Source organism: Oncorhynchus kisutch, linkage group LG18, assembly GCF_002021735.2.
Source record: "Oncorhynchus kisutch isolate 150728-3 linkage group LG18, Okis_V2, whole genome shotgun sequence".
In the NCBI taxonomy this organism is placed as follows: Eukaryota; Metazoa; Chordata; class Actinopteri; order Salmoniformes; family Salmonidae; genus Oncorhynchus; species Oncorhynchus kisutch.
The window spans coordinates 51,314,040-51,337,888 of record NC_034191.2 but is presented as its reverse complement, the minus strand read 5'-3'; the positions used below and the strand labels follow the sequence as shown (position 1 = coordinate 51,337,888).

The following is a 23,849-nucleotide window of genomic DNA, read 5'->3' as shown; positions in this document are numbered from 1 at the left end:
AAAATTTGTGAAAATATATATTTTTTGTACCGTACACGCATAGTACATAGAATAAAGGCTGCTTAGTTCATAGTTAATTCTGTTTAAATACTTTATTTTGTGATAATCTTATTATTATGAATAGGTTCTAAGTAATTTATGACAAGGTTGGCTGTGTATAAAACAAACAAACATGAGTATTACCTTCTAGGCACCTGCGATGGTCGAAAGTGTGTTTGTTTCGATAGAAGAAAAAGGGTTTTGTAGTTTAAGATAACAATCTAGCTACTATTTAGCAGATGCTCTAATCCATGGTGATTTTCATTAAGTACAAGAACAGTAACTTTGTCTTTACTGTTGTCGAAAGGGCTATCCATATAGGGCTATGGGTATGAAGACGAGACATGTCCCCTGACTTTATATAGCATTTGTTTGTGTTTCATGTCCAAATCATCCCAACCTGTCTACAATGTATTGCGTAGCTCAATAGTTACCTTAAGATGACATGAAACGCAAAAAATACTAATATCAGGGATAATTACTTTATTTGGTGGGGGGTGCTAAAAAGTAAGCATTTGGAGACACTGGTCAGGTAAACAAAACCAAAGTAAGGATTGTGGTCTTGTCCATAGACTGCTCACATGGTAAGGAAACCGATATGTATGTTTGCCATTTAAGTGAACTATCCTTTTTTAAAGTCTTGATATCTAGCACACATTGTTACTCAATGTTTCTTCGGACATTGTAATGAAGACATTGTAATTATGCTGTATCAGGTTTGCACAGTACAGTACACATTACAGTACAGTACACATGCTAGTCATCCTTTCAAGTCTGGTATGTGTGTGCCAGGATCCTGTGCGAACTTCTCAGCCTTAAAGCCTACCTTGACGAGGATTGGCTTTCTCCTCACAAACAAAGGGATCTTCAGACAGGAAAGATTAGCTGGACAAAAAATATCAGTGCCAATGAAAACCTGGAGTAAACATCAGATTACACTCTTAGAAGGTGCTACCTAGGACCTAAAATGGTTCTTCGGGTGTCCCCATAGGAGAACCCTTTCAAGAACCCTCGTTGGTTCCAGAGTAGAACCATTTTGGGTTCCATGTACTGTAGGACCCTTTCCACAGAGGGAATCCAAAATGGTTCTACCTCAAATCAAATCAAATCAAATTTATTTATATAGCCCTTCGTACATCAGCTGATATCTCAAAGTGCTGTACAGAAACCCAGCCTAAAACCCCAAACAGCAAGCAATGCAGGTGTAGAAGCACTGGAACCAAAAACGTTTTTACCTTGGAAACAAAAAGGGTTCTCTTATGGGAACAGCCAAAGAACCATTTTGGAAGCCGTTTTTTCAAAGGGTGTACTAATAGATGTAAAGTTTTGAACATAAAGTAGGTGAATGGTTCTGTGAGCATGTCAAGTGGACTACTTGGTTTTTGTCTGGGAGCTGTTTATTTTGAATGGTAACCAAGTGAATGGTTTGTTTCAGATATTGACTGCGGCGCTCAGTCTGAATGCTAAGTGATTTCCCATGTTCCACCGTTCTAGATGCAGCTGCTGGTTTTAGGATGTGCATACACAGCATGTTCTTTTCCACCCAGCTGCGTAACAATGACAGCTCCAGCAATTTCCCCTGTTTTCATTTGACTGCAAATCCTTCAGCCACTGCCTTTTACATGGGGTTTACTCATCTATAAAACTCTCCATAACACTTATGAAAAAGCGGTAGGGGTGGGTGAGCAACTTCTGACTGCAACCTCTAGCCTTGAAGACTGCCCTTACAGAAAATAACACGTTAATTTCAAATGATCACATGATTTTATGAGAAGTTAATGTGATGGGATGCAATGAAACTACACATGATAACATTTGAATGTTTTTTAAGTGAAAGTGCAGATTCGATTTTCACATGTCTAATTCACATGTGAAAATGCAACATGGCGCCGGAAGGGCACTGGAGGGCTCTATCGGCTCTTAACCAACCATGCTATTGTTTTTGTGTGTGTGTTGTTCGTAACTTGTTTTGTACATAATGTTACTACTACCGTCTCTTATGACTGAAAAGAGCTTCTGGACATCGATTGCTCACCTCAAACTGGATGAAGAGTTCTTCTTCAATGAGTCGGACGGGAAGGATGTAATACAGACACCCGACTAGGCCCGGATCCCCGTTATTAGCTGGAGAAGGAAACGGTTTCGCGGAAGGAGATCAGGGTGCCTTGTATGGGATGAACTGAGTCATGGCTGAATGACGACATTAAGAACATACACCGGGTTATACACTCCATCAGCAGGACAGAACAGCAGCCTCTGATAAGACATGGGGCGGGGGCCTAAGCATTTATGTAAACAACAGCTGGTGCACAATATCTAAGGAAGTCTCAAGGTTTTGCTCGCCTGAGGTAGTGTATCTCATAATAAGCTGTACACCACACTATCTACCTAGAGAGTTTTCATCTGTATTTTTCGTAGCTGTCTACATACCACCACAGACCAATGCTGGCACTAAACCTGCACTCAATGAGCTGTATACCGCCATAAGCAAACAGGAAAACGCTCATCCTGAGGTGGCGCTCCTAGTGGCCAGGGACTTTAATGCAGGGAAACTTAAATCAGTTTTACCTAATATCTATCAGCATGTTAAATGTGCAACCAGAGGGAAAAAATTCTAGACCACCTTTACTCCACACACAGAGAAGCATACAAAGCTCTCCCTTGCCCTCCATTTGGAAAATCTGACCATAACTCTATCCCCCTGATTCCTGCTTACAAGTAAAAATTAAAGCAGGAAATACCAGTGACTCGGTCTATAAAAAAAGCGTTCAGGTGAAGCAGATGCTAAACTACAGAACTGTTTTGCTAGCACAGACTGGAAAATGTTTCTTCCTATGGCATTGAGGAGTACACCGCATTAGTCACTGGCTTTATCAATAAGTGCATTGAGGACGTCATCCCCACAGTGACCGTATATACATACCCCAACCAGAAGCCATGGATTACAGTAAACATTCGCAATGAGCAGGGTAGAGCTGCCGCTTTCAAGGAGCGGGACTCTAACCCGGAAGCTTATAAGAAATCCCTCTATGCCCTCCGACAAACCATCAAACAAGCAAAGCGTCAATACAGGACTAAGATCGAATCGTTCAACACCGGCTCTGATGCTCAGCTGATGTGGCAGGGCCTGTAAACTATTACAGACTACAAAGGGAAGCACAGCCGAGGGCTGTCCAGTGACACAAGCCTACCAGACGAGCTAAATAACACTGAAACATGCATGAGAGCATCAGCTGTTCCAGATGACTGTGTGATCACGCTCTACGCAGCCGATGTGACTAAGACCTTTAAACAGGTCAACATTCTCAAGGCCGCAGGGCCAGACAGATTACCAGGACGTGTACTCCGAGCATGAGCTGACCAACTGGAAAGTGTCTTCACTGACATTTTCAACCTCTCTCTGTCTGAGTCTATAATACCAACATGTTTCAAGCAGACCACAATAGTCCCTGTGCCCAAGAACACTAAAGTAACCTGCCTAAATGACTACCTACCCGTAGCACTCACGTCTGTAGCCATGAAATGCTTTGAAAAGCTGGTCATGGCTCACATCAACACCATTTTCCCAGAAACCCTAGACCCACTCCAATTTGCATACCGCCCCAACAGATCCACAGATGATGCAATTTCTATTGAACTCCACACTGCCCTTTCACACCTGGACAAAAGGAACACCTATGTGAGAATGCTATTCATTGACTACAGCTCAGCGCTCAACACCGTAGTGCCCTCAAAGCTCAACATTAAGCTAAGGACCCTGGGACTAAACACCTCCCTCTGCAACTGGATCCTGGACTTCCTGAGGGGCCTCCCCCAGGTGGTTAGGGTAGGTAACAACACATCCACCATGCTGATCCTCAACACGGGGGCTCCTCAGGGGTGCGTGCTCATTCCCCTCCTGTACTCCCTGTTCACTCATGACTGTATGCCCAGGCACGACTCCAACACCATCATTAAGTTTGCTGATGACACAACAGTGGTAGGCCTGATCACCGACAACGATGATGCAGCCTATAGGGAGGGGGTCAGAGACCTGACCATGTGGTGCAAGGACAACAACCTCTCCCTCAACATGATCAAAACAAAGGAGATGATTGTGGACTACAGGAAAAGGAGGACTGCGCACGCCCCCATTCCCATCGACGGGGAGCAGGTTGAGAGCTTCAAGTTCCTTGACATCCACATCACCAATAAACTAAAATTATCCAAGCACACCAAGACAGTCGTGAAGAGGGCACAACAAAACCTATTTTGCCAAAACATTTGGCATGGGTCCTCAGATCCTCAAAAGGTTCTACAGCTGCACCATCAAGACCATCCTGACGGGTTACATCACTGCCTGGTATGGCAACTGCTCGGACTCCGACCACAGGGCACTACAGAGGGTAGTGTGTATGGCCCAGTACATCACCGGGGCCATCCAGGACCAGGCGGTGTCAGAGGAAGGCCCTAAAATTTGTCATAGACTCCAGCCACCCTAGACTCTTCTCTCTGCTACCACATAGGAAAGTGGTACCGGAGCACCAAGTCTAGGTCCAAGAGGCTCCTAAATAGCTTCTACCCCCAAGCCATAAGACTCCTGAAAAGCTAATCAAATGGCTACCCCCCCCCCCCCCCCCGATGCTACTCTCGGTTATTATGTATGCATAGTCACTTAAATAACTACCTACATGTACATATTACCTCAACACTGGTGCCCCCGCACATGGACTCTGTACCGGTACCCCCTGTATATAGCCCCACTATTATTTAATTCTGCTCTTTAATCGTTTGTTATTATCTTTTTTGGGGGGTATTTTCTTAAAACTGCATTGTTGGTTAAGGGATGTGAGTAAGCATTTCACTGTACGGTCTACTACACCTGTTGTATTTGGCGCATGTGACAAATACAATTTGATTTGATATTTCACGTGTTTGTTTTTGTAAGGGAAGAAATTAAATGCTATGGTGGTTTTAATGAAAGTGTTACGCTGTTCAGCTAAAATACTGTAAACATCTTGAATCAATCTGATTCCATTTGACATGATCACTTAGTGCAGACTTTTCAATATGACCCAACCTGGGATTTGAAATCACAACCTCTGGATTTGGGGTGACCTGATCTTTCTGCTGGGCCAAAGAGTATGTAACGTTTTCAGAAGGCCCCTACAATGTCATTAGCTATAATAAATCTCTGCTTTTAGCAAAAGAGTTCCCTCTGGGGGCCTCCCGAGTGGCACAGCGGTCTAAGGCACTGCATCGCATTGCTACAGGCGTCACTACAGAGCCTTGTGGCAGGTTGGGTGCCTGCAGGCTGACCGCCTGCAGGCTGACCTCGGTCATCAGTTGAACAGTGTTTCCTCTGACACATTGGTGTGGCTGGCTTCTGGGTTAAGCGGATGGGTGTTAAGAGGTGCGGTTTGGTGGGTCATGTTTCGGAGGACGCTTGACTCGACCTTCGCCTCTCAAGCCCGTTGGGGAGTTGCAGTGATGAGACAAGATCGAAATTGGGGAGAAAAATGGGGTAAAATACCCCAAAAATATATATAAAAATGTAGGTTCCCTCTGCACTGTTATTTTAGTTATCATGTAATCTGACTATTCTCTCATCATTGATTTAACTTATTTCAGCAATTTCAGGGCTTTCTGTATAGTTGTCTAATGTTGGTGGGACATATTATTCTGGTTTAATGTCACTCCTGAATCACCATGATAAATATAATAGTTTTTCTTGAGTGTATTTTTAAAAAATGCTGAGATTTCATTTGAATTCAGAAGAATAAAGGTGAAATCAGCTATTGACACAGACATGGTGGCGTAGCAGGAAGATCAGAATGCTGTGACCCAAGAGGTTGTGAGATCAAATCCCTGCTGAGGAACATGTTGAATAATAATGATTAATAATCAATGTACACAACATAATCATGTGTGTAAAATATGTAAGCTGAGAACACTGCGAGTGCGTGACATTCCGGAGACATCCTACACGACTCATTCTTGTTTGCATGTCACGTGAAGTGTTTAAAAAACATGATTTCACGTGTGAAAGATTGTGATCACGTGAAATATCATTACTTTTGCAAAACATGTTAACATTTCACGTGAAATCATGTGTTTTCTCCATAAGGTTGTCCAGATTGAACCGTGGCTAGAAACTTTTGTCCAGGGATGGCATCTCATGTTAAACACATTTTCCTTTCCTATTATGTATCGCTTTCATCGTAAGATACAGTATTACACATTCATGCCATGCTGCTGCCCTGGTTACTTATTTTCTCGAGTATTCTTGGGATGAATTGACCAATGGTATAGATGGGCAGGGGTGGCTTCCATGCTAACCCGTTATTGTTGCTTTATTCAGAGGAAAAATGGAAGGTGTTTAATAAAAGAGGGACATTAGAGAAGTGTATTCATATCTGGAGTTGGCAGTTGGCAGAATAATGAAATGGACTGTTTATTCCTCTCTTCCTCTCTCTCGTCTCTCTTCTCTCATTTATCTTAGTACACATTTGGTTGAGCGCTTCTTGTACTACCTGTACTTCTTGACTGACCATTAGTCAGCTGAGTTAATTGAGAGCTCATGACAATCTCCCTAAAGGAAATTAAATACATAGCCTAGCGTATCACCTGCATAGTTAAGATATCGACCATTCCTCCCTGCACGCTTCCTCGTGTGCATGGCAGTTTTCATCCCGAGGGTGTGCTAGCGTGTTTCCTTGATTAGAGGCTCATTCTGTTCACCTGGAATACCTGCACTCTCTCTCCTGCAGCGCTGTGACCTTTCATGAATTAAGATGCCCAGGCAGTGGAGTTAGAACCAGTCTACCCCGCGGTTCCTCATAGCTACCATGACTAATTAGTAAAGCTCACCTCTCTCAAAGGTGGAAGAAATCATTTCTTGTACAGGGAGGGTGGGGGGTTGGAGGGTAAATACTCACCTACTGCAAACCGTGAAAACCCATGTCAGTCAGGAGACCTTTAGGGTACATTTCATATCTCACTGAGTGTGAGCTATCATGCCTTCAGCCTGTTTCATATGTTTGTCTCCACAGAAGTAAGAATGAGAAAAGGAGAAATGCAGACTGCACCATGTCTTTCCTCCTGTCACACAGTGGTGTGGAAAGGTCAGGCCTAATGAAGTCAGAGGTGTGACCCCTGGTATTCAGGGATGGTGCGCTTGCCCCCACCCCACCTCACCCCACCAGCCATGTGGGTTAATCCCCATTTGATCCTAATTGATAGGCAATAACGCAATCCTTATCCAGGAGCTGTTTTGTCTTCCGCAGCCCAACGTCAGTGTCGGTGACACAAAGTGTGAAAGCGCTAAACCAAATGTGAAATTGATATTTTTCATGTTTGTGTGCTTAAAACCCGGCTGTTTAAAAAAGAAAAAGACATTTACAAAGTGCTGTGTTCAGTTTGTGTCATCTGAGGCTCTTAGTAGGGCTTACAACCGTGACCTCCAGGATCCCTCATTGACCTCAATGGTAACGTTTGTTTTGACTTGACCTCTTTCATCTACAACACCATTTTAAGGACGGTTGTACAGCTGTAAACTGTGGGCTAATTACTTACCAATTCAAAAATACACTGCTCCGTTGCCCCTATCACTTCCATTGATTGTTAGCTAGCGGTGGCTAAAGTTAGCTGAGGTTTCTAGAGGCTATTTAGCGAACCGAACCGTGGATTACAGTTTCTCCTGGCCAGTAGACTACTTTCATGGTGATGAATCATTTAACATCCAGTTGTAAAATACTGAACTTCCCCTTTAAAACAAAGTTTTTAATGAGTTGATGTCTTTGGCTGGATTTTGAGGAATCACTTAAAAATGGGGGAAGCATGAATACCATATTATATTCACAGTTACATAGGCCCTCATTTGTCAAACAATCATAACCTCAAACATGAATATACAGCGAATATAATTTTCATGGAATTATCCATATTTAACGGGATCTTACTGTACAATAACATTTTGTGTCACATACAGTATGCAAATGTCCGGTGGTGAACATGCAGTGTTCCGTGACATTTGTGACTGAGCAGTATATTTGGGTGACTGTCATCTCAAATCAAGGGGCACAATTAAAGATGGGTTTATGTTCACGTCAAGTCTTGTGCATATTACAAAGAAGTCTGGTTTATCAACCAGGGAAAAAAATATAGTGTAAGCTCATATAAGTAGAATAGTGCAGTTTGATGAGTCTAATGTGGAGTTTGTTTGTTTCCCCATTTCAAACATTTTCAGAAACATCTATCTGGTAGCTTTACTCCCTCCCCCCTTTAAGCATTTTGCATGTTTTTTTTTCTTCAGAGCGCTCATTGTTAAAGACTTTGGGCACTTTCATTAACTTCAGGACTGTGGACAAACAGTGATGCCAAGGAAACCGCAAGCTATGTTTTTTGGGTAGCCGTTATGCATGGGCAACTCGTATTACACCAGGCTACAATGAAGTTTAGCATATTTCAACTAGAAAGCTTTTATCACTGTTTTTATGAGTGACTTTTATCAGAAATTGTGCAACAAAAAGAAAAGCTGTTTTCAGATGTGTTTCGTCAATAGAGCCCCAGGTTTCTTAAATGTTGTTGGGGAAAACAAAAGGGGAGATTAGACTGACATTTCTGCAAGTCTCCTTCAACTAGCACAATTAAGCAGGCTGTTTCAGCAGTGTGCTCAGCAGTGTGCAACAGCACACTTTGGCTGAGAAATGCCAGGTGTCGTGTCTGTTCTTGTTAGTTTCACACGGTGTCTCGAGTCCCTCCCTGGAACGCCATTCGCAGGTCTCTGTAGGATTGGAAGTTGTTTTCAGTTTGTTTGTTACCAGAAGTAATGGGGAACCATAAGACCCGATAACATAATATGTTGCTTGGAAAACATTCATATGGAACAAACGCTAATTACGAAGCCAAAGTACTATGGAGTGGGACTGTGCTTATATACTCCATTTGACTGCAGACACCTGCCCTCTTCATGCCACGCTCCCCCAAGTTGTCCCAAAACAGTCGAAGTGAACTGAGTCAGTCTCAGACATCCATCTGTAGACCCCACCCTTACCCTGCAGACAGACAGACACACCCTGCAGACAGACACACACACACACACAATCGAGATGAAATATCACAATGCCATTTGGCCTTAAAGTATAATTTTCAGAGAAACAATTCTTTAAAAGTGATTACAGTTCAGGATGAAGTGATTATCATGGATTCAAAGTCTTATTGTTCGGCACACGCTCACTTCTACCTGGAGGGTTATTTGAACCATGTAAAAAATCATTGTCTAAATATTGCTTGTGTATAATCTTAGCATGATGCCTGTAGATGCCTGATGATAGTTATGTAATTGGCATGTTTTTTAAATTGTCCCTCAATGGCTGGATTTGTTTTCTTTCTAGTCATGGACAACAACATTTGATGAGTTCTCTTGAGATAATTGCAACCTGCAAGAATTTTCTGTCAGTTTCTGTCCCGTGTCTTTTCAAATATGGCTGTCTGTTCCTCCAGTAGGAATACAATGGATGAGGTATTGAGGGGCCTCCTCTCTTTAAGGATGGCTGGCCGGTTGGATCCTCTTGATCTCGCATTGTACCATGTCTGGAGAGATGCCCTTCAAATCCCTCACACTGGCCAAGAAAAGATATGGGCCTGTCATTGCTGAGGTAGGAGCTTTGATGAACATGTTACTATCACCTTCAGATCAACTAGAGATAATTTTGACAGTAACGCTCTCCTTTCTACACCATTTGTCAATTCAAAGTAATACATTTTTCCCCTGATGAATTATGAATTAAAATGTGTGGTTATTAACAGATGGCTTAAGAATGGTGCTCAATAACCACATTTAGATTGTTGTTGTTTTCTGCGGTTATGCAGCAAAAATCCATATTTGCATAAATCCTTCAACATGGTTATAGCCCACACTGGCTTTATTTGTAGATGCAGATTGGGTCACAATCTCTGGGCTGAATGTGTGAGGCTTTACTGTATGTTTGCTTATCTGTCCAGCCATCCAATCTATTCAAATAGGATCCCTTTAATTAAAGGGAGGCGCGGCACGCCAGGCTTATTCTCTTCCAGGGACCTTTTCTCTTATTTTGGGGACCAGATGGTGGAGGGGCATGGAAGCTCCCCTTTTGTGTGGGCTGCCCCTGTGAAAAGAGCCTCTCCTCCTTAATGTAATCAGTGGCACCGGAAGGGTCCATTCTGGGCTGTGAAAGGAGACAATTGGGTCTGGACACGTCCAGATTACAGAAACGCAGAGTTCATCGGCCGACCCTGCCCCCTTTGACCAGGTCTATGGCACGGAGGAGCGTCAGCTTTGATCAGTGGAGGGTGGAGGGCACTGATCCGACCTGCCCTCTTTTACCCTGTACTTGGCTGCTGCTGACACCTTCTTCCGGAAAGAGCCAGGGGGATTGGCCTGTGGTGGTGGGGCATCATGACCTGTCTAGACACTGTCACATGTTGCTGTGGTGTTGCCAAGGGGAAATGATGAACTCTGACCTTAAATGTAGTTGGTTAATAGTTACTGGTCATCTAAAGGGATGGGTTTTTTGGGTTGGGGGGGGGGGGGGGGGTGATCCACATAATACACAGTTTTCTGAAAGGGCTCACTAGCTTGAATGCATTGACAAAAGTTTTCCTGAAGTTTCATTTTATTTGTCTTTATTTATTTAATTTTGTATAAGTCTGAACTGCTACATAACATTGAAGGGCAAAATGGCATGGCACATATGTGGCGCTAACTGCTCTGACAATCAAACACATTTCTTTATTTCAATTGTTTGTTAGCAGATTATACCTGCTCACTTGGGGATGTTTGTGGAAGCATGATTGACCCAGCATAGCAGATGATCTACATGGGAGCATTTCTTCTGGATTTTCAGTATTTTACAGTTGGGACATCAAATTTCGTAAAGTTTTCAGTAAGTAATCTTTGAAATATTTTTTGAGATAAATGCATTATTTTGGTTATGTGTAAAATAACCCAACATATTTTATTCCAGTATTTGAGTAATTTGTGAAGTTTTTCAAACATTTTATGTACTAAGTAATACAGGGTAATAGAATGTAAAAAAAAGCTTCTTAATAGAATCAAAGGCATTGCATTGTTTTTGTGCAAATTGACTCTGAAAAGCAGTGTAACTATAGCTTGTATGGAATATTGCAAGGCACCTTCTATTCTTATATTGAGGGACATAAATTGCTGTATCATGTCAAGAGATATCCATTTGGTTTGTTGACAGTTCTAACAGTTTAGCCACCCACTTGAGTCTATGACAACAGAATTGATCAAATCTTGTCAAATAATTAAGTTCTTACAATATATTTATTGATTCAATGTATAATAGAACTGTTAATAAATGGTCAATAAAACGTGTCTACGTAGTTTGTCTACTTCTGTTGTTCCTTGATAAAAAATAAAGAAATCTGCGGCACTTGCGTATTTAGGCCTACTATTCACGTTTTTCCAATATCCAAGAAGGAAAACTCATTGTATTGTTAGTACATTTTAGTAATTTCATATACTCTCTTATCCAGAGTGAATTGCAGTACTGGTTCCCCGGTGGGAATCGAACCCAAAACCCTGGAGTTGCAAGCGCCATACTCTACCAACTGAATCACACGGGACACACATCGTACCGTTATTTTCTTTTTAGTTTGTGATGACCAGTGCCTATTCACTAGCACACATCCAGCTGCAGGAAACGGTGGTTGTTGTTCCTGTGGACCACTGGGTGTAGTGATTCTTCCATCATGGCCGCCGCTGCCACCCCGCCCTCACGTCTGCCACTCAGCAGTAAAATGGCAGCATGCAGTGGGTGAGACAAGAGAGTGATGCGCTCACCACTCCTATGTGGCTGCTGTGGTACACTCCACTGAACCATAACCCTTTCCATTCACCACACCGAGCTTAGGGGCTCTCTATACGTCTTTAGGTGTTTTTTTCAAACTGTTCAAACACGGTGATGTACGAGGGCGAGTTATTATATGAGTGTGTGCTTAGGGAAATAATTATTGCATAGGACAGCACAGGTAGAAGGTGCTACTAATACAGATGATGGGTAGCCTCTCCTACCACCATTTTCTCTGTGACTGTAGCCACAGGAATGGTCGACAGTGCAAGCCGTTCAGAGATTGTCAGTGATAGAATTGATGTCGATTCGCCATGGTAATGTGTGGCAGACCACACACTAGAAGTATAAGGATCTAGATTGGCGAGTAGTGTTATTTGCAAAAAGGTCTTTACAGTGGCAGTTTTTGCATTTGGCTAGCAAGTAACTAAGTAACTAGGAACAGTGGGCAAAACTGGTTGAAATTAGGTATTTAAAACCAGTTTTGCTCACTGGGATACAGTAAACGGTACATCACGCAGTGAGGCTTATCTGTGTGCATTGATATGTTTTTTTGTTATCAGCAGTTATCAAATGAGAGATGGAGCCAAGTTCTAATGCCCAATTTCACCAGCTCCTCTACTGAGCATAGAGAAGTATTTATGGTGATCTATGCTTCATCTACCAGTCAATGTACACAGTAAAAGGGCAAACAGGGATTTAGTTGCATAATCATATCTTATTCCTCTTGCGTAACACGGCTGCGCTGTTTTTCTGCAGTATCATGTCTCCAATGATGCTTCGCGTCACCATAGAACACTGCGTCATTTGTTCTTCCAGAATTGTACTGTACTCAGAAGTAGAATCTGTTTCTGTGGCATAGGAAGGGCATTGTGGGGTCTGAAACATGGTAACCCTTACATTTGGGTCAAATGGGTGAAAATTGTGGTGATTATATGCCATTGATGCCAAATGTTGTTTTACAGAATACGATAACAAACCCCATTTGCAGTACACTTATCTGTTTGCTTCTGCCCCAGCAACTTTGAATGTAGCCTAATTCAGAGATCATTCTTTACAATCTGTCGATAAACCCCAATTTTGTACTTTTCCTGATAAATGAATTGTTGTGATGCGGTATGCAGCGCTTTGCCATCCTATCTACGCACAATACATAAGAAAATAACAGATTGGGTCATACAAAACAGTGGTCAAATTAGGCACCCCTGGTAAATAAGGTAATCTCATTGGTTCACAATGTATATTTGTGTCTTTTTTGTTGTTGTTCCGTGTGAGAGGAGGATGGCTGTGGTGCGCACCACGAAAAAGATGTCATGCTGAGGACGGGTTTCTGCACTGATGTTTTTGGTGTGATGTAGCGGCGGCTCTCTCACTGTGTCTCTGTTGCCCATGATGCATAACCATAGAGAGTGATTGACAGCATGGTCCCTACACAGCAAAGGGGGCCTGAGGTGAGTAGGATGTACCCTTGGCCCTGCCTGTCTGGCTGCCTTTGTTTCTCCCGGCAACACGGATACATATTACAAAGGACAGATATTATGGATGTGGATGTCTGCATCTAGCCAAAAATGTTAGACAAATTCTGTTTTTTGGGGGGTATAGAAAAATAAGAAAAATTACAATGGTCAGGGTTAAAATGAAGGATGTTAATATGGTATGGACTATGAGAATCCTAAACCTCTCTCATTGCTTATTCCCCGGCGTGGCCATATGAGAGATTGCTCATGACAGTACAGTATAGAAGAAAAATCATGTGCTGACTCCCATTTCCAATGTTTATGATTTGCATGATGTTTCAGTCAGTGTTCCCAAAATGGTGGGTCAGACCCGCTCACGTGCCCGCGACCAATTCTTACTAGGGAATGTTGCTTGTGGGGTCCTGAAAAAAAAAATGATGTCTGGAATTCACAGCAAAAAAAGTTTGGGAACTGTTGTCGTGTTGCCGAGTTCAACGTTTAGATTTCCACTGTGTTGAAAACTGCACCATGAACCAGTCAGTCTGTACTAATCACAATTGAGGTTTATTGGTCAATTCCAAATGATAGACTATTAGGTTTAGACATGTCTGAGGTGTAATGAAAAATCGTACAGTGGAATGAACATCCTTTCATACTCTTCAGTTCATAATCTGTAATGTAAGTGAAATGTGAATGTGCTATTCTATTCTAGAAACCTTGACATGAAATTTAAAAAGAAATCCCCTACACTGCTATTGTATTTCACTGCAGCCTTTATAAACATTTAACAGGAAGTTTTGATGTGGGCCGTTATGTCATATGTGGACTTAGAATTCACTTTCGGCATTTTAAGAAAAGTGTTTGTTCATTAAAATGAAGGAATTGAGAGGAATTGGAGCTAAGGCTTTATTGATGTTATGCCTTAGAGTTGATTGAGTTGGAGTTTGAGTGAATCTGAATATAAGTCATATTTCATGAAGTTGAGTTACTGCAATATACCACAACCCTGTCAATTCGAAAACGTAACCATCAGAACTACTTGATGATTGATTATTTTCATGCAATGTTACACCATCAGCCAAACTTCAAATTTGTCAAATCCGCTAAAGTGATGCTCTACCATGAATTCATGTTATGAATGGTCTTTTTCACATTCATATTATCGTATGGACTTTTGCCAGAGCTTAAGTCAATTTCACTTCAGTTCTTGTCAGTTCAGGGAATTCAGTTTTAGAATAGAAATCTGCATAGATAATTTGAGACCATTTTCTCTGATCCCTACTTTTTTAATTAATCGCCAACAATATCATAGCATGGTGTTACTTTAGTTTTTTTTGCGAATGAATCAAATCATCCATAAATTGAAATTAATTATATTTGGTATGCATCAATCAATCAGCAACATTATTTAATTGGTTAGTTTAATCCAGGAAGTGTTTTCAACAAGTTTGTAGATTCTTTAAAAAAAATGTTTTAAGAAAAAAATGCCTCCTAGGTGAGAGGATGGGTAGGGTGACCTACAACAGAAAGGGACATTGTATATCCTACATGATTATAACAGCCTAATGGAAGTGGGAAAGTCCCTAAAAACGTCTAGCATTACGATGAAAATGATCCCGTGCCTCTTTTTTCAAGGGGTCACTCAAACGCAGTGTGTGAAATGAGAGTTGTCTTCTGTGTGTCTTCTTAGAATGCATCCGCTTCTCATTGTCTGCCCAGTCAACTTCTGCAGGCCCCAGTGCCCTGAGTCTCATACATGAGAGATCAAGGGTTACCAAGGTGCTATTGAGAGAGAGAAGGGCTCAATACCAGAGGGAACAAACTGCACCACAAAATACTCATTTCCTTTGCATGTTAGGTGCCCTGGTGGGGATTCAGACAGGGTCACTGACACAACTGCTGGAGTTGCTGTTTGTCTCATCATTGTTCTTAATGAAAACGGACCCAGCTCTGTGTGTGTGTGTGCGCGCGCGTGTGTAGCTTGATAATGCATTGTGGTAGTTATCCAAGTTGGACCTGACTATGGTCAAGCAGTGCCAGACAGAAGTACCTCATTTAGAAAGGTAAGAGGTTCATCTGTCCACTCGGGTTCTCTCCACAAAGTCCAGTCACTGAGCTCTGGCATTAACTTGTATTCTAACAAGATTAAAATATATTTGTCCTGGGGATTAGCACAGTTAGGTGCCCTTTTGCCTTCTTTTTGCAGTGGTGCGGTGACAGTGGGCTTTGATCTGTGTTGCATGGCAAGGGTCCTGGCTTGGGCCTGGCCATTCGAGTGCCTAGTGTGAAATTGGCCTGATGTCATCCCCGTTCTCCACCTTTTACATCTTTCACCAGTTTTAATTATGTTTCCGCCACAAAGCCCGGGCACCTCGGAGCAGATTCCACTCGGGCTATAGGAAGCATTTAGAAACTATGGTTAAATGTCACAGTAGGGGAGGGGGAGGGCATAGCAGGATGGGTTCCTTTGTAGAAGAGGTAGACAAGGGGCATTAATACTTTTCTGTTCTTTTTACTTATTCTCGCTCTCTTTCTCTATCTCTCTGCCACCTAACTGCCCGTTGGCAGTGAACTTTTGAAAAGTCCTGTGAACTTTCAAAGGGATGACTTCTATTCTCCTTTAAAAAATAGATTTTTTTAAGGAAACATTTTAAGGCCCATGTGTATGTTCGTACAGAAGTTGCTCACTCTTTCAGTTAACTAACCATTCATCGCAATGGTAACCAATAATGTTTTCTTTGGATAGCTAGCTCTTAAAATGTTACCTACGGAACCTCAATATATCGTATCATGCATTATAACTCTGGTACAGTTCTCAAGTAAAACCACTATGGTTTCTAAACCATCTTTCATGGTTTCCTTGAAACTTTATACAACAAGCAACGGTTTTAGGGCATAGCAGTTTGTTATTTATTTGAAGAGTGATGGGGTTTTGATGTTGGGTTTGAAACTTGGGAAATTTTTATGGGAGGTTCCCATCGAAATGTTGCATAAAAAGGTGCAGGAGAGAGTGTGTGTGTGAGAGAGAGAGGGGGGGAGAACAGAGAGAGGAAGAAAGACGGGGGAGTGAGTTTGGGTGAGAAAGTGCTGTGTGTAGAGAATGGGTTACTGTGGGCTGGGGGGAATTAGCCACCTGCAGCCATGACAGGAGGCTTTGACCTTCATTGGTTTCTCGCTTTCTCTCTCCATCTCTCTCTCTGTCTTTTATTCTTTCTCCTTCCCTTTCCCGCCTGGTCACAGAACCACAGACTCCTTTCAGAAGCAGTAAGGACTGACCGTGCGCGAGTGAGACACTGGCCTTTCTCCCATCATGCCAGTCAATGACTGTTATAGGCGTTGTGTTCAAAGACTAGCGGCACAAGTATGGAAATACAGAGAAAGCATTGTAAAAATAAAAAATAGGAGGGAAAAAAAAGTTAAATGCCTGGAAACGGTCACCGTCCACCACTTTGCCTGCTGCATGTTCTTTTGTTTTGAAACTTTTGCAAACTTTTTTTCGGTTGTGTATGGATCAGTAGAGCGAAGGTATCCATCCACAGACTCAGATTATGTTGGCCCGCGATTTGAATAACAAATGTTGTTTTTATTTACAGTGACTGGTCACAGTTTGCTGAATGTTCTCTTTCAGATAAACATTCTCTACACAGTTTGTAAGATATGGAATTATACAACTACCATAAAATGTTTACAAGAAAACAATCCAAAAAGCACAAAGGAAGCTTTCCCACTGGGCACACACTGGTTGAATCAACCTTGTTTCCTCATCCTTTCAATGAAATGATGTTGAACCAACGTGGAATAGACGTTGAGTTGACGTCTGTGCCCAGTGGGTTAGAATTTCTTTATTTGTTTTGCAAGCTATATGCTATTTGGGTAATTCATAGAATATCTGGAAGTATGTAAAAAAAAAAAAAAGTTTTTTTATATTTGATCAATATCAATATTTTGGGGTCAAGGATGACATGAAAATAAACGATCCCCCAACAGTCCAAATGGAGGAATAGTCCACTAGCTGTTTTGGTTATATTCTGACGATTTGATTGATTTAAGTCATAGGCTAGCTAATTTTCAGTACAAATCCGTGTGATTTAAGGCCCATCTGAGTAGTATATGGGTTAATATGGAAATTTGGCAAGATTTGTCTCTGTTTGTCTTAGACCTTGAGAAAATATATCCAATATATTTGATGCGTCTTTATTTTGTTCTATTTATGGGTAATGTTGTGATTATTCTAATCACAATAAAAGTGAAGAAGTACTCAAATGTGATGTGTTTTAAATTAGTATGTTTGTGTCACCTGTATTGACAAACCTATGTGATGACAACACAAACCTCTGGGAACGTAAAGATATTGGATGAAATTCACTTTTTTCACAATTTTTCATGAGAAAACATAAGACCTACTTGGAACTTACACTGAGTGTACAAAACATTACGAACACCTTCCTAATATTGAGTTGCACCCCCTTTTTGCCCTCAGAACAGTCTCAATTCATCGGGGCCTGGACTCTACAAGGTGTCGAAAGCGTTCCACAGGGATGCTGGCCCATGTTGACTCCAATGCTTTCCACAGTTGTGTCAAGTTGGCTGAATGACCTTTTGGTAGTGGAAGAATCTTGATACACACGACAATCTGTTGAGTGTATAGAACCCAGCAGCGTTGCAGTTCTTGACACACTAAACCGGTGCACCTGGCACCTATATCATACCCTGTTCAAAAGCGCTTGAATCGTTTGTCATGGCCATTCACCCACTGAATGGCACACATACACAATCCATGTCTCAATTGTGTGAAGGCTTAAAAATCCTTCTTTAACCTGTCTCCTCCCCTTCATCTACACTGGTTTGAAGTGGATTTAACAGGTGGCCAATACGGGATCATAGCTTTCACCTGGATTCACCTGGTCAGTCTATATCATGAAAGGTGCAGGTATTCCTAATGTTTTGAACCAGCAAAGGTTGACATTTACGCATTCAGCTTTGTGGTGATATTTATTTATTTATTGTAGGCCTTGTGTCACATGAAACCAATATTTTTGTCATTATTTATTTGTATTTATGTAGTAGTCTTATTGGTAAGGTAACTGTAACGTCAATGGTCTTCAGAAGGGAGTGTCATTTTGGGTGTTACACCAAATAATAGGGCACGGCTCATGTACCTTTCTGGGCTGGACCTAAACACTCAGGGGTAGTAATAGTACCAACACATGGTGGACACATTCAAATCATGTAAATATACTTTTTTTTGTTGCATTTTGTCATTGACCTTTTTGGTCGAAAGGTTACTACAAATTCCTCTTTGGTCAGCGGTGTTGCCAAACCAGTGACATCATCCACAGGGATCCACTCCTATTTTGGCAATGGAGGATCACATTTTCTTTCCGATCTTTCTGTGTTTACATAGAAATGCCCATGTCTCATAGACGTTCAATTATCCTTGACTGTGGATTATAGAAAAGGGATGATGCTAGATACGTTTTTAAGTGTATCTTCGAGGTTTATTGACTTTTCTTTTCCAGTTTTTCATGAGGCAGTTAATTACACAATTAATACATACATGAAAGTTATGTACATTATACCAAAGAATATGTTGAACATAAAATAAAAATAGCATTGTATAATAATACAACTCCGTGTTGTAATTTCATTTAAACATATTCATCTATAGATAGATATTCGCTGATGAGGAAATTCAATATGTCACACCAGCAGTTTTCATGAAGGCAATAATCTTGAATCAAATAGTCTGCATTTTGAAGTAATACTGCTTCTCTGATTCGGCACAGTTCTGTCTCATAAAAAAGTTCTCACTTGAACTTTAAGGCAAAGTGTGTTCAGTTTGGTGGATTGTAATTCAAACACACTTTTTGCAGATACACAACAAAACAATTCAAAAGGCGAAAGTCCACAATTTGGTATGGATAGTCTAAAACTTAGCTTGATCATACTCTTGTCGACAAAGACAGAAGTTTATAAACACAGTTATTTGCCCAAGTACAACAAATTGCAGCTTTCATGCAAAGGCCCCATAAACCATTTTCAAAGAGACGTTATTGCAGGATAAACAAGCAGTGTAAATACCTCAGAAATCTACTCTAAAGCAACACCGTGCATTGGATAGATTTTTTGCCCCTCAATATAATATATATAAATACACATATGAAATCCTTTCAACAACAATAAAAGAGATTTTCAACAATTGTTATACAGTCACTAATGGTTTTTGTCTTTTTTAAAATGATATATATGTATATTAAATAAACATGTATATAGAGAAATAACTCCATGGGACGTATAGTTGACAGCCTACATCAGATACCTTGTGCCTACTTTTGATCAAGTAGACCTATAATACTTTCAGCCAAGAGTGTGTTAAATGTTTTGTCATCATTGTCACTGCCACAGAGTTGTCTCCCACGTTATAGGAAGCATTGTAATCATTCAAAGCAATTTGCTACAAGAGATGATTTATATTGCTCTTCAAAAACGATTTATAGAGGCCTTGGTACACTGATATAACACAGAACACGCACAATGTTTCATGGAAATGAACTTGGCTTAGATGTAGTTATGAGACAATACTACGTATTAGCAATGCGTGTATTATGTTTGCTAACCAAAACATTGCTACCCAATCACTTCTGTGGTTATATAAATGTTCCAAAAATAGTATTAAAATCCATCTACTTTTCAATTAAGTCTGCACATCACTGACACTCAAAACCCTTGCTATGTCCTTTTTACACTAAACCTCAATAAAACCATAATAACCATGGGAATAAAATATATTGTCAGCAAATGTATTAAGATTCACAGTTGCCTGGATGCAGCAGAAAATATTCTTTGGACTTAAGCAGGTTGTTTTTCACATCACTGACAGATCTCAACGTCAAGTGCCAGATAAAAGCGCTATAATGTAAAAAATGACAATGAATAGCAATATAAAATGAAGTGTATAACAAGCATTTATACTTTTCCTGGAAGAAAAACGACACACGTTACAGGAGATTGAAAACGTACCTTTTTACAACATATTTTTATAGACATGATATTGCAGAAATATCTATATATGTGTCAATTTATGCTGGTATATTCTATACACTGGCCCTTTATTCGATGAAATTATTGCATTGTAAATATACTGATCTGTATCTCGCTCGAAATCAATCGCTGTCTGATTTGTCATCTTTTGACGTCGTAGCATGATTGTACAGTCCCTGTGCCATCAGGTGCAAGGCTAGGGTGTTTTTTGCGCCGGTGGCCTTCTTGATTTTTGCCCTTTTGTTCTGGAACCAGATTTTGATTTGAGATTCGTTAAGGCCGAGTTCTTGTGCCAGGGACTGTCGCCTTTGTTCGGTCAGATACCGGTTCGTTTGAAACTCGGTTTTTAGTCTTTGTAGCTGTTCAGCTGTAAAGGCCGTCCTTGGTCGCTTGTCCTCTTTCCTGGCGGTGGTTTTCTTCTTTGGTTTTCGAGATCTCGGTCCTGTGTTTTAGAAAAAATATTATTATTAGCCAAAACCAATGAAAATATGAAATGTGAAAGCTTGGTGTAGCCTATAGGATATAAATGTTCCAGTTACTACAACTGTGTAGTAATACATACATTAATTAATGAATTTAGGCCCTACTTATTTATTATTACACTGTATGCCAAGTGTCGTGCAATCGTAGAAATAAGGGTTCCAAAAGGGTTCTTCGGCTGACCCCTTAGGAGAACCCTTTTTGAGAACCCTTTCCACAGTTCTACCTGGAACCAAAGTGGGTTATACCTGGAACCAAAAGGGGTTCTTCAAAGGGTTTTCCTACGGGGACAGCCCCCTTTTAAGTTTTAGATAGACCCGTTTTTCTAAGCATTTGAGTGTTCCTTTCAATGCATACCATTCCATATCACACAACAGTTGTCAAAATAGTGAGGAATAAAGATGAATATTGATAACGTAACCGTAGTTCCGCACTTCTTTACGTAGAACAATGCATTGGAAGATATGTAGAGGGTAGGTAGGCCTATACCGTTGGGGCATGTCGGTTCCGTAGTTTGTTATGGTCATTGGAGGATATGCTGAGTAGGCCTGAAATATATCAACACAACTGGACCTCCCATCTCAACTGCAACTTACTGAATAATATCAAATATGTATTTTTCGTAAACAATTGTTTATATTTAACTCTTCATTTTATATACAGTTAGGCTAATAGTCTAGGCTTGACGATGTCTAGTGGAATACATTGGCTTATATCGTAGCCTATAGGTTGCTGAATTCGGTCTTTGGCTGTTGTTAATTACTTTTCCAAGTTTGCCCTTTGGTGGATAAACATGATGGGTTGTAATTGAGTAGTAAGAAATCGTCAGGCGAAACTATTTGATAAAAAAAAAAAAAGTGGTGACGTCTGTTTGGGCAAGTAGGCCTGGATGACTATCAAAGAGATTATTCAATACATTTGGAGCTCGCTGGAGATGATAAACCAACGTACGACGTTTTAAGATATGCAGCCCATGGGGATACCATCGAATAGTAGTCTAGTTCATGCGATCCACGTTACATAATGCATGAGAACATTGTGTACAATACGATTTTTTAGAAATGAACGAAAATGCATTCGAATATTTGAGTTTTTACACAAGTAGAATATAGAATAATGAAGGAAACGTTCATGTTTTGTGTGCTAAATATGCTAAATATTTAGAGACCCTGACAACTCCGTTGTGAAATCTCATGCATAAACAAAAAGAGTGGATTTGCACGACAGAATTGTCGAGGAAAAATACCCTATAAAGTCCTTTAACCTATTGTATTTTTTTTCTTCATAATTCTTTGAAAGACTTATTGTTTTGGTGATATGTGCGCCGATGTTTATAGTAACCTATACTAGTAGGCTAACCTAGTATTACATTGGCTATGATCTAGCTAGCCCAAAGCAATAGCCATCGCAATGACGGTATCATATTCGTATTATGGCATTATAATTGAAATACTCGTGAAAAATACAAAATTGTATGAGGCTATTCCAAAATTCGAAAAATTAGTATTTATCCCGCACGCTATAGGCTTTTAAACATTAATTTGTAGACTTCCAATACCCTGCGTTGGCACATTTCAGTTTTAAAGCAATGCAAGATGCTATTTTGAGCGGCTTGTTTTGTCGTGAAATTATTCCATTATTCAAACTCGTGGCAATTCTTTAGCGTTCTAGAATATTGATAGGCTATCGGCTCTTATGATTTTATTATTAGTCTTGTGTTTCCACCGATACACTTTGAAGATTTTGCAAGGTTAGAATCTTATATTTGGATTTTTTCTGATCTTAAAACAGGCGAACACTATTTGCCCTCCTTTCCTGGAAGAACTCGGTCAAGGTGTTTGAGGTCAACGGGCCGGTGTATTTCAGGTTACAAAGACCAGGGAAAATAATCCTAGCCTACCTGATGAGGGCCTGTCCGAGTATCTGGTGCAGTACACCCAAGCTGGCCAGAGCATAGGCGGTTTGGATGGTGTAATTGAGCTGGCTTGAGAACTATCCGAGTCCGAGCTTAGGCACTGATCTCCATTCTCCCCCCGGGGTTTCAGGGGCTCTTCGGTCGCTATTTCAGCCTTCTTGGCCACGCCGCCTGGATGAGGAGTGGAAGTTCCCTCCGTTGGAACAGTACTCCCCACTTGCTCCGCTCTTGGAACAGCCGGGCTATGGTTCTCTCTGGTAGCGTGACTACTTTCGTCATGATTTATGTTATCTTCTTTTTTCCGCCCAAAGTCTGGCCGTAAGATATTATCGATGAAGAAATTGGTGACTCGGTGCGGGATCTGCTGCAGGTTGCCCGGCGCTTGTAATAGAGGGAGTATCACTCTGTTTGACTCGTCCGCCGACCCTTGGCGCACCGCATCTCTGTTGCTATGATCATTTTCTTCCATACTGATACACTTTCCAGTTTTCTTTCCTTAACCCCTTTATTGCTCTCCCGCACCGAAATGAGCGCAATCCACTTCTGTGGGAGGCGGAGCTTTTCAAATGTTTGAATAAAGGTTTTAAAAAAGAAAAAAGAAAGTCAAATCTTGTTGAGTGTACTGGACACCATGCAACCCTTTGCGATAGTGCCCACAGAGAAAAACATAGTTTTGGTCATATATTCCCAAACTTGGCTATCCTATATTGTTGCACTGGATAGACACCATTTGTCATTTGCCCATCCAATTTGGTACTATCCGTTTTCAGTCTATCCAATACAAGCGCTTCAATTACTAAACTAAGGGTAAATAAAGAGGCTTCTGATCCTGAAATACACTCACTGGAGTTTTGTTCTTATTTTCAATACGAGCCCCCAAGTGACGTTGCAGCGGTTATCCTAGACACGTGCCTTAAACCAATAGACTGGGAGAATGTTTACCACGTGACAGTGACTCGTGAATAATCGACAAAACGCCCAATCTCGTCTTCTTAAAGGAAAGGCGTTCTGGAATAAAACGACATACCTACACTACATTTCTCTTCTGTTTGATTGACTATTATATTGGTGAATTTGTGTTGT

General features: G+C 40.9%; 1 protein-coding gene across 1 annotated transcript; it reads right to left on the bottom strand.

Annotated features, from left to right (window-relative positions):
- Nucleotides 1–19,322: 19,322 nt before the first annotated feature.
- Nucleotides 19,323–23,604, bottom strand: LOC109909730 (homeobox protein engrailed-2a-like). The gene is made up of 2 exons (XM_020508744.2): nucleotides 22,752–23,604; nucleotides 19,323–20,813 (listed from the first exon to the last, which is right to left on the bottom strand). The coding sequence occupies exons 1-2, from the start codon at nucleotides 23,233–23,235 to the stop codon at nucleotides 20,494–20,496; spliced, it is 804 nt and encodes a 267-aa protein (XP_020364333.1). The 5' UTR covers nucleotides 23,236–23,604; the 3' UTR covers nucleotides 19,323–20,493.
- Between the last annotated feature and the right edge of the window lie 245 nt (nucleotides 23,605–23,849).